Source organism: Acipenser ruthenus, chromosome 2 (genome assembly GCF_902713425.1).
Source record: "Acipenser ruthenus chromosome 2, fAciRut3.2 maternal haplotype, whole genome shotgun sequence".
Lineage (NCBI taxonomy): Eukaryota > Metazoa > Chordata > Actinopteri > Acipenseriformes > Acipenseridae > Acipenser > Acipenser ruthenus.
In genome coordinates, this window is record NC_081190.1 from 23,877,335 (window position 1) to 23,892,368 (window position 15,034).

The 15,034-nt window shown below is 35.1% G+C and overlaps 2 protein-coding genes across 2 annotated transcripts; both read right to left on the reverse strand.

Moving 5' to 3' along the window:
- Nucleotides 1-1,752: 1,752 nt before the first annotated feature.
- LOC117409003 (testis-expressed protein 43-like) lies at nt 1,753-4,752 on the reverse strand. Its single transcript, XM_034014499.3, has 3 exons — nt 4,681-4,752; nt 3,222-3,330; nt 1,753-2,037 (listed from the first exon to the last, which is right to left on the reverse strand). The coding sequence occupies exons 1-3, from the start codon at nt 4,713-4,715 to the stop codon at nt 1,822-1,824; spliced, it is 360 nt and encodes a 119-aa protein (XP_033870390.2). The 5' UTR covers nt 4,716-4,752; the 3' UTR covers nt 1,753-1,821.
- Nucleotides 4,753-7,344: 2,592 nt separating this feature from the next.
- On the reverse strand, nt 7,345-14,020 carry LOC117418192 (phosphorylated adapter RNA export protein-like). Its single transcript, XM_034030942.3, has 5 exons — nt 13,820-14,020; nt 11,808-12,439; nt 11,202-11,322; nt 8,957-9,040; nt 7,345-8,362 (listed from the first exon to the last, which is right to left on the reverse strand). The coding sequence occupies exons 1-5, from the start codon at nt 13,919-13,921 to the stop codon at nt 8,093-8,095; spliced, it is 1,209 nt and encodes a 402-aa protein (XP_033886833.3). The 5' UTR covers nt 13,922-14,020; the 3' UTR covers nt 7,345-8,092.
- Nucleotides 14,021-15,034: the final 1,014 nt, after the last annotated feature.

Consider the following 15,034-nt stretch of genomic DNA (forward strand, 5'->3'; position numbering starts at 1 on the left):
ATAAATGTAACTGTTTTGATAATTAACATTTTTCCGAATGCACATATGGTAGTCTTTAGAAAACAGGTTTGTATTAATCTTGAGTAAAGCATAGTTGTGGTTGCCGCAAAAACATCGAGCTACAGGGTTATAATTACACCACTTACTGAAACACACTTCAGAAGCTTTCTGCACAGTGGTTTCCATGACAGCTTTTGCAGTTTGCTCCATTGCTTTGAAGACATTTGTACCAGAGGGTTATTTTTCAATTACAAAATATGAAGTGTTGTGTTGAGACGAAGTATTACAAAGGAACGCAAGTTCAAGCATGACCTATTATTTTGTACAGTGCCGTTAAGCTGAAAAATGGTAATGAAATATACTGCTTTTTCAATCTTTTGGATTTCTTGTAATGCTGAAATAAAGAAACGAAAGGATAACTTTTATAATGTACTTTTTTTTTTAAATCTTAATGTGCACATTTTTTTAGGAGATAAATTCTTCAAAATACGAATCACCTAATTAATATTAAAATATGGCAGGGTATATTTACTGTAAATGTTTGTCAGTGTTCCATTTTGGCCTTGTGTGACTTCTGATATCATGCATCTTTTTTTAAACTGAGATTTTGGTTGTGTTGAAGAACAGTAAGTGCAGCCTGCTTTATTTGGTTTCCTATATAGAAGGTTAGCTTCTTCAATTCTAATCCTTATGGTCATCTACAAGTTAAAATCCAGCACTTTATGGTTGTGATATAAAAACAAATATCCAGTCAAAATGTTTAGTAGGGTACATTTTCATAGTACGCCAGCCTACTTGCCCACATTTCCCACTACATAATGGTAGTCCACCCAGACATCTTTTGTTAGGTAAGTTTGCAGCAAGTGATATTAAGAACCATATTTGTCTTTTTGAAAATGTTTGCTTTCTTTCATGTGTTCTTTCTTGTAAAACAAACCTTGGCCTACAAATTAGGTTTAAGAGATTTTACTTCAACTACACATGGTTGCTAAAGCCTGGGCCTGAGGTCAGTAGCCTGCAGCAAAAACATAGGAGACCACTGGCACGAATTCACAATTATGCTAATTTAATACATTTTGGGGTACAAACATGACTTATTTTCTTGGCTGGTACCCATGATAAATGCTTAAGACTAGTGTGACATCAATTGCATCTTATATCACTGCTAAGGGACTGAAAAGTCTAAGCTTAAAGCAATTAGTTATCTGATTACTAAACATGACAATAACAAAATAATACAAATATATCTTTCTATACTTTGCAAAGGACATTATTATTATTATTATTATTATTATTATTATTATTATTATTAGTTTGCAAAGGGCTGTTTTTTTTTTTTACTTTGTAGTATCTTCAGGATTTTTTTTTAAATTTATTTATAACTTTGCTTATAAAACAACAAAATTATAAAGCAGTATCATTTTAGGTGTCACCTGCAATGGCAATAATTTGAAACATATTAAAAGCAGATCTCAGTTGTTAAATAATTGCTTGGTACAGTTTACCCACCTTTTTCAGCTGTCCCATCTTTTGGCCACACACTTCCTGTAGGAATGTGCATGATTTGTGCATGCTACGTCACATTCTCACATTAAATGGAGAGAGAATTTGGAGTTTCTAAACTGTATGCAAACCAAGCCAATATTATACAATAAGATACACTGCAAACACCAAATAGTCATTAAGTGTGCTGATTTTAAAACTCAGATCCTTTAACAAGTAAGAGCACTATAAAATGAAAACAAATGCTGGTGATGGAAGTAGGTGTTTTATCCACAACAACATGCAAAACAACATTATGTATTTGTAAGCAAACACACGTTATTGAGTAAAGGGCATGTGTCTTCTGGTGATCAGTGTACTCCGGTATTTGGAGTAGAGAGAGGTTACAGGGGGATTGAGCAGTTTCTGAGGAATTTTGTACCGACTTTCTCCCAGCAGGCCTGTCCTCTCCTCCCCATGACAAAGTCGCTCATGTTGCTCCCAGAACAGGGTCACCTCATGAGGTCCATGGGGGATCCCAGCAAGCTTTGCATTCTAACAAGAGGAATTTTAAACACGTTATAGGCACTTTAAAGAAGTGTTTACAAAGGTTTCATGTTATTTCAGTATTTTGGAGATCTGTGGGTCTTTGCTTGATTTTTAAACTTTAAGATAGGATTAATAGGACGCCAAATATCTGGAGAAGTGAACAGACCGTGGCTGAAAGCTAAAATCAGAGCTGATGGCATGAATAGGATTTCTCTGTGATGTGTTATGGAATTTAACATGCACTCTGATTGGCTGAAAGAGCCTAAACAGTCTGTAATTGAAGATATACTGAATTTTTAAGTATAATGCTGTAGATCATAAAAATGTACTTTCTTTCTGTCATCTAATTCCTTCCTAAACTTGGTTGCCACAAAGGAAGATACCAGGAAGATACACAACTTATACTATAGCATAATCTTTAATATACAGTATCTGCATTATTCCAAATTCAAGAGTAAAATACAAAACAAAAAGGGGGACCAGTGATAACATTGCTAGTGTTAATAAGTGGTAAGAACATTTAAGAAAAGTTACTATTCCATAGTAATTCACATTTTTGGTTATCGTCAACGTTATTGTGCATAAACAGTGCAATGTGGGACAATGATACTGGATACAAGCAGCTATGGTACTGGCGGGGTTCCACAGTGCACATCAATCCAGACCTGAATAAACACCAGAGTTTTTCCCAACCAGAAATGTACAGAAATGCGTGGTGGTTATGTGACGTGGATTTCTGTCCTTTGAGGGCTGTGGTTGGACTACAAAACTAATTTCAGTGAGAGCTGGGCTGGATTAAAACCTAGTTTATTGAATCACTGTGTCTCCTAGAGGATACAATGTCTCATATAATAGAATAATACTCTTTAATGGATTACAAAAGGTCTAAACAAGCAGTTTCAGTATGATATCGTTTATGATAAGTATTCCAAACAAATCACTGATCGAACAGTCTCTACATTCTTCAGAAATCATCACATCTGTGTCAGCTATTGCAAAGTTTATTCTTAACAGTTGTTGTGTATTGTTATTATTTAAAACTACAGTATTTATACAGCTGGAGCCCACTCACTGATTTACAATATCCTAGTTCCAGTGAAGGCCTGTCTACAGAAACCAGTAGTGGGATGAAACAGAGTAAAATAACATATGTTTATGTTATTATCCTATTTCCAGCAATTGCCACCTACCTTTAATATAAGTGTTTGGTTTTTCATGTCTTGCTTCCATGGCATTACATAGTACTTTGGTATTATTGGATACCTGGGTGTTAACACTGGTAGATGGGCATGGACCAACCTGGTCAAGATAAAACAATATTACACTGATATTTAGGGATTCCAGTTTCCATGCATCATGTTACTATAGCACAAAAAATGGACCGGTCAACACCTGCAGTATGCAGTACATGTTTTTGTTAATGAATGGGCTATCCCTCCCATGACAGATCATTTTTGTTATTCATGTGATAGACACATTCATTGTCTCCATCTTGCAACTCAGGTTAGTCACTTTGGACAAGATCTGCCACATAGCTCATAGTCGCTAAGTAGGCAGGAGCTATCACATTTAAGACTGCCAGATTCTTGATTTTTTTTTTCATGAGGAAGTCTCAGAAGTAATGGCATGTTGGAGAATTAATCATAGAGAAAAGTCAAAACACCTTGCATCTTCACCCTATTGACAATGCTATGGCAGGTGTTTCAAATTTGTGTATGTTACCAAAAATACCGTACAGACACTAGATTCTTCAGAAAGTGATTTAAAAGGATGTTAAAAGAGCTTGGCAGATTTACTGAGCTTTTATTCTAGTGCACTTTATTATATGTTGTAAAACAGATTTAAAAAACAAACAGGCTGAATGGGAGCAGCATGCTCTGACCAAGCAACTTTGAGACAGGTTTACTATGATTCAGGGTTCCTGCAGTAGCACTGTAACTCAAAGAACATTTCCACAGTAAATTAATTATCTCTGTGTTTATTCCGTTATCTGCAGTTTTATAATCCAGATTAAACATACAGAGTCAGTGATTAGCTGCAGCTAAAAATTATATATATATATATATATATATATATATATATATATATATATATATATATATATATATATATATAACCTTGAAGCAATTCCAGATTTATGCTGTGGTTTGACCCCCCCCCCCCCTCCTCCTTATACCTGTAAATTTTTCAACAACTGAAGATAAATCTAATAATAAAAATATATATTTCACAGAAAAAGGGATTTCATTTAAAACATATTCAATGTGCATGTAAAGAAAACTGCAGCACAGAAATCAAATTGTTCAAATATTACAGTTGGTTTGTGTTTGAAATTTGATCAGATTCTGAGATGAAAGAACAGTGTGTAAGGAGAGACATGCACCACAACCGCCTACATGTCTAAATTAACATGCATTCAAATATTGTTGTTGCACATTTTCAGACCATTGGAGTGCTATTATAAAACACACAACAGTAAAGACATAAGACACACCTTACTCTTCTCATTAACTGAAGCCACTATAGATATCTGCATACTAAAGGAACAGTCAGAATCGGTTTAGAAATAGTCAGTTCAAGACATAAACACACTTAAAACTAGTGAGAAAAAGCCAGCAAAAACATCTGAAATGCTTTTACTGAACCTACCCTTTAATATCAGTGTTGGTTGCTACGCTGACCATGTTTGTTGACTGTGTAAGAGCCCTTGGAAACCTTGCTAATCCTACCCCCAGCATTGCACCATGGGAAGAAGCAATGATAATGCAGCACACACAGACACTTCCTTTCTTGATGGAAGCAAAAGTCCTATTTCAAAGAAAGCACACAGGAGTCAGGTTTCACAAATGTATACAGCAGTGTAGATTTCTCATATGTGTCATTTCATTTATACAGTACAGAGAACACGTTTTTTAAAGTTAAAAGTGTTTTATATCATAAATGTTAACTGACTGCAGATTAACTGAGCTTCGTGTCTCACTTTTAAGAGAATCATTGACATTTTTTTAAGGAGTGATTTTAGACATAATATTATTTTTTGATCATCCCTGTTAGCTTTAATGAGTAGTGAGATGAAATCAATCAACTTTAATTGTTTTTAGGCAAGGAACTTTGTGCTGCAATATCTTCTAATGTATAGATTCAGTTCTGTGTCCCAGCTACATTATATATATATATATATATATATATATATATATATATATATATATATATATATATAACAATAACAATAACAATAACATAAATATATTTCACCACTAGATTAATAACTGTTGTAACTAATTGCTGGACACTGCATTGAAAGTTGTACTCTTTTAAGGTATTAAAGAAAAGTCATTATGACTCAAACATACTATATCAGGTATAACAGTCATTTCCTTCCAATTCAGATTTTGTGTTGTATTTCAAGTGAGCCTGGGTACCAGTAGTTGCTTTATTGAGATCATCTCAGTTCAATAGACAGGCAACAACCACTATATAGCAACCAACATACGATATCATAAGTATTTTATTTCTAATTTATGGTAATATTTATCAAAAAAGTGACATATTCTCTAGGAGCTTAGTGTTTTAATGAAGAGAGGCAAGTTTGATACTTATTAACCTCTACAATACATTTGGAAAACAGAAAAAGATTTTAACAAGAAAAAAACTGTTACACATATCACATACTAAAATGATGAATGAGTATTTGTAGACAGGTAAATGTTTTTTCTTAAAAGTAATTTAAAGAAAATATAATTACATACTCTACAGCCATCTGGAAATAGTACACACCTGTTAAAACTAAATTTGATATTGCATGTATTTTAATAGGCTGTATACACCCCAATTGCCATGGCAACAGCCAGTAAACAGTTAAGCAACAATACTCTTTGTGTAACTGGGATCATTTCACATTTTAGGTACATATTTGAAAGTCTCTACAGCAATTTTAAGTTTTACACAATGCATACAGTATGTGTAAAAAAATTACCCAGGTAGAACTTTTCTACAATAAATTGTGACAGAAGTTGAGATGCATTTTGCAACAGCTGCTATAGGCATTTTGAGTTACATGGTATTGTGTACAGATACATGTCTCTGATGTTATGCCCATATTGTAATAAATTAATGTATCTGTTAATTTCAGTGTGTAAGAGTTCTTCCTTAAAAATACTCAAATTTGATTCTTGCTCATTTTTTTTTCTTTTTGGAAATGTAGCTCCTTTCATTTTTTTTGATTAATGTAAGATGGTTTCACTACCTGTTCATTTTAAAAAAAGGCTAGATTATAAAGCAGAAGCCAGTAAGCTAGATTGAGACTACATAATTTGTAATATTCGTTCCTTTTTCATGATTTATCCCTATAAATGCAATGTATGATAACATGACAATGAGTATAAGGTTAAATATAAGATTCAATAAGATGTCAATTATTTATTTTAATTTGTTTCTTAAGGTATAGTAGTTATATAAACTACTGGTAGTTTGTTTATTAAGGGCTCATATCATTTATTGGACACATAATTTTCTTCTTTCAGAAAATGTAGAAAACATTTGTATTATTCTTCCATTAACAAATACCTGACTTCATATTATTATAAATAAAATAATAAGTGTGTTAAGAAAGTGTTTACATGTTTTGTAAAACGTTATTAAACTGAGCTATGCAGTACACTGTATAAGATGAAATCTTTTTGCCACCCAGGTTTTGCAGTTTGGTTCTATTGTTTGTAAACAGTGGTTGGGTGTATGGTCTTTGACTTTCTTATTCCATTAGTAATCTGGGGATGGGACTTTTAAAATCAGATGGACATCTACTCTGCAAGAACCCACCCTATACTACACTAAACAGCAGATACAGTAGAGCCAACAGAGTTGAAAGGTTGCAGCATTGCATGACTTTATGCAACGAGGAAATCAAACACCATGTAATCTGTGATCCATACCAGCACAGCATTTAGATGGAAGCCAGCTACAGGGAACATGGATCAAATTCAGTATTGAAGCAGTGAAACACAGGACAAATGTAAACCTCATAAAATATGTAAGGAAGAGGCACTAAAACATTCGAAATTACTGTTACACACTAGTTAAAGCATTTTATTTCCAGAAACTACCCTAAATCAGAAAGGTTTATAGAAATCTACACTATCCACCACACACTGAGTCTACATAAGAAATGTGTGTTATAAATCTGTAAGGCACATCACACAAGTATAATTTCAGGTGTCATAGTTTAAAGTTAGATAGTTCTCCGTCACTTTTTTCAGGTACTGTCAAAGACCGTGATGACATTTAGTTATGTAACGTAACTCGTTTTTCATGACATAAGAGAAACTTAGGATGTGCCTGCATTTATTACTACACAGAGGATATGTTCAGCCCAATACAGTACAGTACATGAATCAAGACAACTGAATAGAAAACATAAATTCAAACCAGTTTGCATACATTTATTAAAAACTGATTTGTTTAAACAAGAAAAAGAAAAAGCTCAGGATTTACAGGAAGTGCTCAATGGTTTTAAAAAACAAAACTAAACAAAATCTCAATACATCTTGAAAACAAGAAGGTTAACTGGAGGCAAACAAATCAGAAACCAATTCAAAATCCCATATTCATGAACAAAGATTGTATAGGGTAAATCTGGTCAGGTTTCTATAGTCGATTTATATTCTGAAATGCACAGTAGAAGCCTGTATTTTAGCCACTTGTAAGTTAATAGCGTCTGATGGTAGAACAATGCAATAAAAGAAAAGGACACTTCTCTCCATATTCTACCTTCAACATCATACACACATATTCATCATTTGTAGTGCTAAAGTAGACTCAATTTCTCTATAAAATGTCCTCTTGGTATATTTAACTAAATAATATTATTTATACCATTAATGTTTAGATTTTAGGATATTCTTATTGCCAAAAAAGTACCACCTCTTTAACAGAGTCATCAATTGCTGGATTTAAACACAAACCGGCATTTAACCCCCTCCCCTTCTGAAACCTGCAGACATGCAATGAGAATTCATAACCAAAGATGCCTTTGTTAGAGAACATGAGCCTAAGTCCACCTTTGTTAAAAGGTTTCTACTTCATTGGAATTGTATATCACAGCAGCCTCTTCCATATCCAGTGCTGTCTCGGTGGGCCCTTCATGCGACTCCTCTAAAGAAGCCAGTGCCTCGTGTGTGTCGCTAGCGAAAGTCTCTCGTGAAGCATCATCATGTTCCTGGAGGTTGAGTGTCTTGATCACTTTTTTCATCTCTTTCCCCACCAGCTGCCGTCTGCGCTTTTGGGCAGCTTTTTTGCTTGTATAGTCTTTACGGTTTTCATCAAGGAATATTTCCTGGTGAAACAAAATGTACATGTTTTTTTGTTTTGCCTCTGAACTGAAAGCAATTTTGACACTTCCATTTTTTTTTTTTTTTTTTAATCTGTAACAAATTTACTATTCAAATGTCATTAAAATTCCCACTAAAATCAGACAGTAATGGGTAGACATTACAAACTGGCTAATGAGTTGTCACATGGGCAAGATCATTATGAAAGAGGATGGGCTGGAGAAGAAGTAACAGAAGATTTCCTATGGTATTTTTGCAGTTTTGCCATGCTTTTCTGATGCGGATAATAGGCATTTACTGTAGTTTACCCTAGTTTGCCATGTTTTTTAATATGCTTTACCATATCTAGCTCTTCTTTACAATGCTTACCGATACCTTCACTATGCTTTATTACACTTTCACTAGAGTAAACATTTATAAGGGATGCACCAACTACCTGAATAGTGCATAGGATTAAAAACCACAAAAAAAGGAAAAAGATCAGAATGGTTCAACAACTAAAAGCAGCTGGCATTTCCTAGCAGCTGTAAGTATTAAACACACCAAATGTTGCTGTACATGGTTAGCTTGATTTACAGAACTACAGAAAGGTATCTTACCCTTTTCTGCTTGTTTGTGATGCTGGGAGTGTTCTTCAGCAAGTTCAGGTAAACTCCTCCTGGTGTTCGCCTCCTACTGCCATCCTGAATAGGAAACAGAATTCATAACCATGACCACCAGTGTCATGTGACTAAAAGCAAGCTGTGGGCATCGTTGCATCATTCTACTGCACATGTCCACATTTTGCACTGACATTTACAACGAATGCTCCTTTTGAATCAATTAGAACACAGTAATTAGAGATCGATCAATGGTATGATTGATAGAATGTTTTTTAAAACCCATAATAAAAGTAGGAGAAGTGAACTCTGATGTTCCGATGATACACAAAGGATCTCTAATTAGATGTTTTCAGCCTTTTCAGAAGCTTGGAAAAAGAACTGCCTCATCTGAACACCCACAGCCCTACTTCAGCCGCCCTAGTTGTGCCATTTGAAAAGCACTGAATTACAATAAATGCAATCCTTTTTCTGAAAATGTCAGCATGCTTTAGAGGCATGCACTTCACCATTAAAGCTAAAATGAAGGACCAAATACCAATTAGGGCTGGGTATTGGCAGTGTCTTCACGATACGATACGTGTTGCTATACGAGGGTCACGATACGATACAGAAAATGAAGCATGAAGATAAAAATCTAAATTGTCTCATTTGTATGTGCAAGCATTTGCAATAACACTGGTACAGCACTTGTGTTCAAATAAGCTTCACAGCCTGTTTTGCTTTTGTTTCCTGTTTATTATTTTAAATACATTTCTTTAAAACAAAATTACCTGCATAAAATTCACCTGCATAAAATACAACAACTTGTTAAGTCACTAAAGTGATGTTAAAACAGTAACTTAATGTCTGAACTCACTTGTTTGTTGCCATAATTCTGCTGAGTGGTAAATCTATGAAGCTGATGACTGCAATGAACTCAGCATGTTTATATTTTAAATATTTTGCAAGTGTTGTGTCTGGTATTGGTGACGGCACCTCACCTAATTGTGTACAGTGTAACATGGGAAATAGCATGCTGCAGCTCCAATGCTCAGTGAAGTCCTGATCTGACATCATGTAATACAGACAGCTCTTATGATTACATGTTACTGTTTGTTTTTCAGTAAAAACAAGTTTAAATTGCAGGGAGTTGGTTCTGCTATTTACGATATTAAATACTAAATGTTTACACAACACTCGAACACGTCTGGTCACCGTCACAACTGTGGCATGAAACTGGGGTTACCGTATTCTGCTGGTGTTAATACAGCACCTATATCTGCACTTACAAGCATTGGTATTCAATTAAATTGTTTGGAGTAACGATCAGCTTGACCTATAGCGGGTATGCAGGTCATGCTAAATAAATACATGTATTATTATTAATAATAATAATAATAATAATAATAATAATAATAATAATAATAATAATAATAATAATATTATTATTATTATTATTATTATTATTATTATTATTGTTTTAGGCAGGGATTTCCGCATTGTGTCTTTCACAGATGGTGAAGGTTAGGTTGTATAGTATTAACAAGGCGCAATGCGTGATGCAGCCGCTGTCACTGAATAAAAAAAAAAAAGACAGTTTTCATAAACTTGTGTAATTTATATAGACTACTTTCCAAAGTACTGTAATCTGTTTGGAATAAATATTTTAGTAACACCCCTGTAGTATGTTAAACTTGCCTTAGCCTTGTTGCGAATGTTGTGTGTGTGTGTGTGTGTTTTTTTTCCTCCTGACACTACCAAGGCATTCAATTGTTGTGCACAAGCTTTTACTTAAAAGCAATGATATTAACATAATCAAGTCACGGGGAGAAGAATGGAGCGAAAATGTATGTAAACGGTACAATCATTGACATTTATTCAAACGATTCGATTTTGTGTGCCCAATTAATCAATTGCTATTTGGAGGCTTAACTGACAGCCCTAAATCGTATCATCAAGAAAAATATAAAAGAAACAGAACATTTTTTACCATTTTGTAGCTGGTAAAACAAACAAATGCATACATTAAAACTAAAACACTTAGCATTTTCAGAGTTTTTGTAGCTTTTAGTTACAACATGTGTGGGCATCTTCAAAACCAATTTGTGTGTGGAAGCACTTTCACTGTTGTGTAAGACCATTTCAACCTGCAAATTGATTTTAGCCATCAAGAGCAAGAGAACAGATAAACACAGTATAATAATGTCATTAAACAGATACTGTAACCAATTAAAAGTATTAAAGGTTTTAAAGTATTACTTACAATAGTCAAGAGTCCACCACTTTGCTCCACTTCTGAAGTTTCCATCAATAATTCAATAGCTTTCTTCTTCCCAATGCTTTTTACCACTCGTTCAAGCAGGTCTTTTTTAGGTTCCCTTAGTCTGTAAAACAAAAAGAAATTTGCTCTGTGTCAAGTTAATGTGTTCTGAAATCAACAAGACAACATTTGTTATTAACAGTATAGTGCTTGGAACACCCGAACTTCTACAGCTAAACTGAAACCTTGTCTTGGAGACAACATAGCGCAAATTCAAATAACTGGCACATTAAGGGGCACTGGAGTCATTCTACATATCATTTAAAGCACCCTCTTCTGCATTTTACTCGATTTCTACAAAGCATATTTTAGACTTCTTTTAGATCAAATTGCTAATTGTTAACCATGATGACTTAAGTAAATCCTTACAAGCTAAAACATATTATTCAATTTAGTAGCAATGTTAGTCGCCTACCCAAATTTCACAAAGCATTTTCTGTCCAGATCTATAACTACCTAAAAGAAAAAAGCCATAAAACATGCTCTGGAAACTTGGTGAAACATAAGAAATGGGCTTGCTGTTCTTTAACAGATGAAAAAGCAGCTGACCTGTGAGCAATCTCATCTGTGACTTTTTCTTCTTCATCGTCTTCTGTTATCTCATACCGGCCCTTATAGTCCATTTCTGCCTTCTGGCCCAGACGTTCCTTTGCTGGCCGTTTCCTCTTGTGATGGCCAGCCCAGTTCTCCTCTTCCACCTTCCCTTCTTTCTTGCTGTCCTGCATATATTCTTCCAATTCTTCATCCAGCTTGGACATTTCCACCCCACACTGCTGCTGCCGCTCTTTCTCCATCATCTTCCGGGCCAAGACATAGTTATAGGTCTCGGACTGCCGACAGCTCATGCTGACCTCGCCCTCCATTCCCAGAATTCCAAGCTCTGCAGCCACAGCCTCCTGGTTCTGGTCCTGTACCACTGACCCCCAGATGTTGTTCACCTTCTTGGCGGGCTGGCTCTGGCCGACAGGTGGGGCCACTGGAGGTTTGACAGGAGGGGGGTTGGAACATTTCTGACGTTTTCTCTTCCACAGGACCTTGTCCTCGTCGGAATCCGAGTCGCTATTGTCACTGGAATCTAGGCCTGCCATGCTGCGGTATTGTGTGACAGAGGGTGCAGCGTGAGGGGGGGCTTCACTCCTGCTCTGGAATGCTGTGCTGGCAGAGACAGTAGATTGCTGTTTCTGTAAGAGTAATAAAAGACAATTACAGAACAGTATGGTCGAAGTTATACTGAGGGATTGTGTCATCTACCCTGATTTTTAGAATACTGATTAATATAGCTATTTGAAATTACTTGAATAAAGACCAAAGGGGATAAATTAATACACTGAAACCTGATGCTCATATTCAAGTTGCAAACAAGGAATAATGTTGTACATCTTGTAATACTGCCCTTATTTGTTACCTAAACAAAGCAGCTGTCAACACTACATCTCCTTTTAAACAATTAATACAGTTTTTCATATTTAATATTGCATTTGCATCCTTATCACAACAGATGTACTAAGATGCTGGCACAACTCTAACCTTTGTGTTGTGTAGTGTCCTGCTGGCTTGTCTTAAACACTACCTCCAAACAAAAACAGATTCAAAAGGTAAACTTCCTGATTTCTTTACAGGAACAAAGATGAGCACGTCACCCTTCTGTCACTAGTTTACTATGGTATGATAACTCAGTCCTAGCTAAATAGCTCTATGAGACATGGCTCTTTCTAACCTTGCACTGAATCCGCCCAGCTACTGTACACCCCCTCTCCAGGTGTCTCCAGCTATTCCAGCTAAAACGTATTTATTTTTTATCTTTTGTTATTTTATTCGAATGCTATATTGCTTCGATACTTTTCCACATAGAAATATGCATATACACACTTGTTTCAAAAACACGTCTCACTGTACAATATTGACTAGCACGACAACATCATCTAATGTTTTGTGAATGCAAGCTAAACTATAGCGACTGTGAAGGTGATTCTGAATTAGTTAGTTAGATAAACCGACGGCAATGGGGTCCAGACAGGAGCAGTAACTTAATTGAATGTGTGTCCACAGCACGGGGAATGAAGAAGAGAAGAAAAGAAAAGAAAAAAACTACCTTAATCACTTTTAAAAACATTTTTATTAAATAATAGTAATACAAAAAGTTAATGAAACAGCAATCACAACGGATAGTGAAAAATAATACGCAGAATACTGTGGGTTAAATGCTGTATTTGGCGCTAAGCCTTCGAATCTGTACCGAAACCTTACTGTATTACGTGTAGAAAACGACACAAGAAATCAACGTTAGGAGTAACGGGGCACATAAATGTACTTGACATACTGTAAAGAACTACAGTTAATGTAGAGTCTTATCGTGTAGAGCCTATGGAGCGTGTATTTTGATTAAAAAAGATCTATATATTATATATATAGATCAAGAAATATATTATAAATCGTGTAATTCAAGACGCTGTATGGTCTACACAGTCTTGTTTACACTCAGTACAGACTGCAAATGTAACTAAACCCTTACAACTTCTTACAGTAGCATATTACATGTAATGCAAAGCATTTCCGCTTACCTGTAACCGTTCGTTTGTGGCTATTCTCATTTCTGAATCTGAGTTGGAACCAGATATCTCCCCATCTTCAAGATCCTCCATCCTCACAGCACTGCCCGCCATCTCCACTGACCCGGAAATAAAACAACTCCTCCCACTTGGCTACACGAATGATAACCTTCCTAGGTCAGCTCTGAGTGCTCGGTAGTTGCTAAGGAACAATGCAGTAACAACGTGCGCACCCTGCTGGAAAACAAAGGAAACGTCATTTTGTCATCTAATTTAAGTAGTTTTACAATTTTGTAACACGCATTAAACCTTGCCTTTAAAACATTTGTAGTTTCTTTACAAATGTAGCAAGTGTGAATAATGTATTTAATGAATTTGTTTATGTATTTTATGTTTTTGAATATTTATAAGGTAATTGTTTACACATTTATTTTCACGATTTCAAATCTGTATCTGGAAGATATCAGGTACTTCTGCAGGATAGTTTTCGCTTTAAAAAAATATATAAAAAAGACACAGAAAACAGTGATCTGCATAGCGAGACATTATTTCTATGCATTCTTCCTACAGAAAACTTGCTAATACACATCTTCCAATTAAAATATATCCAAAACAGTGATCCAACATAGTTTCTTTGCGTATTGCCTCGCAAATCTTATTCTATAAGCTCCCCAGTAATAATTAGGAGAAAACACTGTTCTTCATAGCTTCTCGTAATTTTCCCATCGTATATACTGTATTAATAACATTATTCCTACTAAAAACGTATAACTGCCAATTTCAAGATATTTTCACATACAGATCTGATTAAAACTCATAAAACATATTTATTGCATGCAATCATCCGAGTCATGCAATCATAATTTTTAGTATGACCCATAAAAACATACCATCCAACTGAAATATATTAGTATTAAATCAGTATGTTAAATTTTGAAATTTTAATATGACAAATAAAAAAAAAAAAAAAAAATAGCAGAGGATGGTTTCGATCCATCGACCTCTGGGTTATGGGCCCAGCACGCTTCCGCTGCGCCACTCTGCTTCTGCCGGTTTTACAAGCTTTTCAACACCGTCAAGAAGGGTTATGGGGGTGAAATTTTGCAGATTTTTGCAATGTTAAAACAATGCATCTTAACTTTTTAAGTAATTTAATTTTTGCCCAAACGGCACACTGTGACATAGGAGACGGCATTGTTCCTAATACTAATCTAAGAGAGAAGCAAA

Excerpts from the sequence above, each read along its gene's own strand:
- LOC117409003 (XM_034014499.3), bottom strand. The coding sequence starts at position 4,715 with ATGGTCAGCGTAGCAACCAACACTGATATTAAAGG. Across the intron at positions 3,331-4,680 it reads ACCAACACTGATATTAAAGG|GTTGGTCCATGCCCATCTAC; the intron begins GTAGGTTCAGTA and ends TATCTTGACCAG. Across the intron at positions 2,038-3,221 it reads ACCAAACACTTATATTAAAG|AATGCAAAGCTTGCTGGGAT; the intron begins GTAGGTGGCAAT and ends TCCTCTTGTTAG.
- LOC117418192 (XM_034030942.3), bottom strand. The coding sequence starts at position 13,921 with ATGGCGGGCAGTGCTGTGAGGATGGAGGATCTTGAAGATGGGGAGATA. Across the intron at positions 12,440-13,819 it reads CCACAAACGAACGGTTACAG|AAACAGCAATCTACTGTCTC; the intron begins GTAAGCGGAAAT and ends TTACTCTTACAG. Across the intron at positions 11,323-11,807 it reads ACAGATGAGATTGCTCACAG|ACTAAGGGAACCTAAAAAAG; the intron begins GTCAGCTGCTTT and ends TTTGTTTTACAG.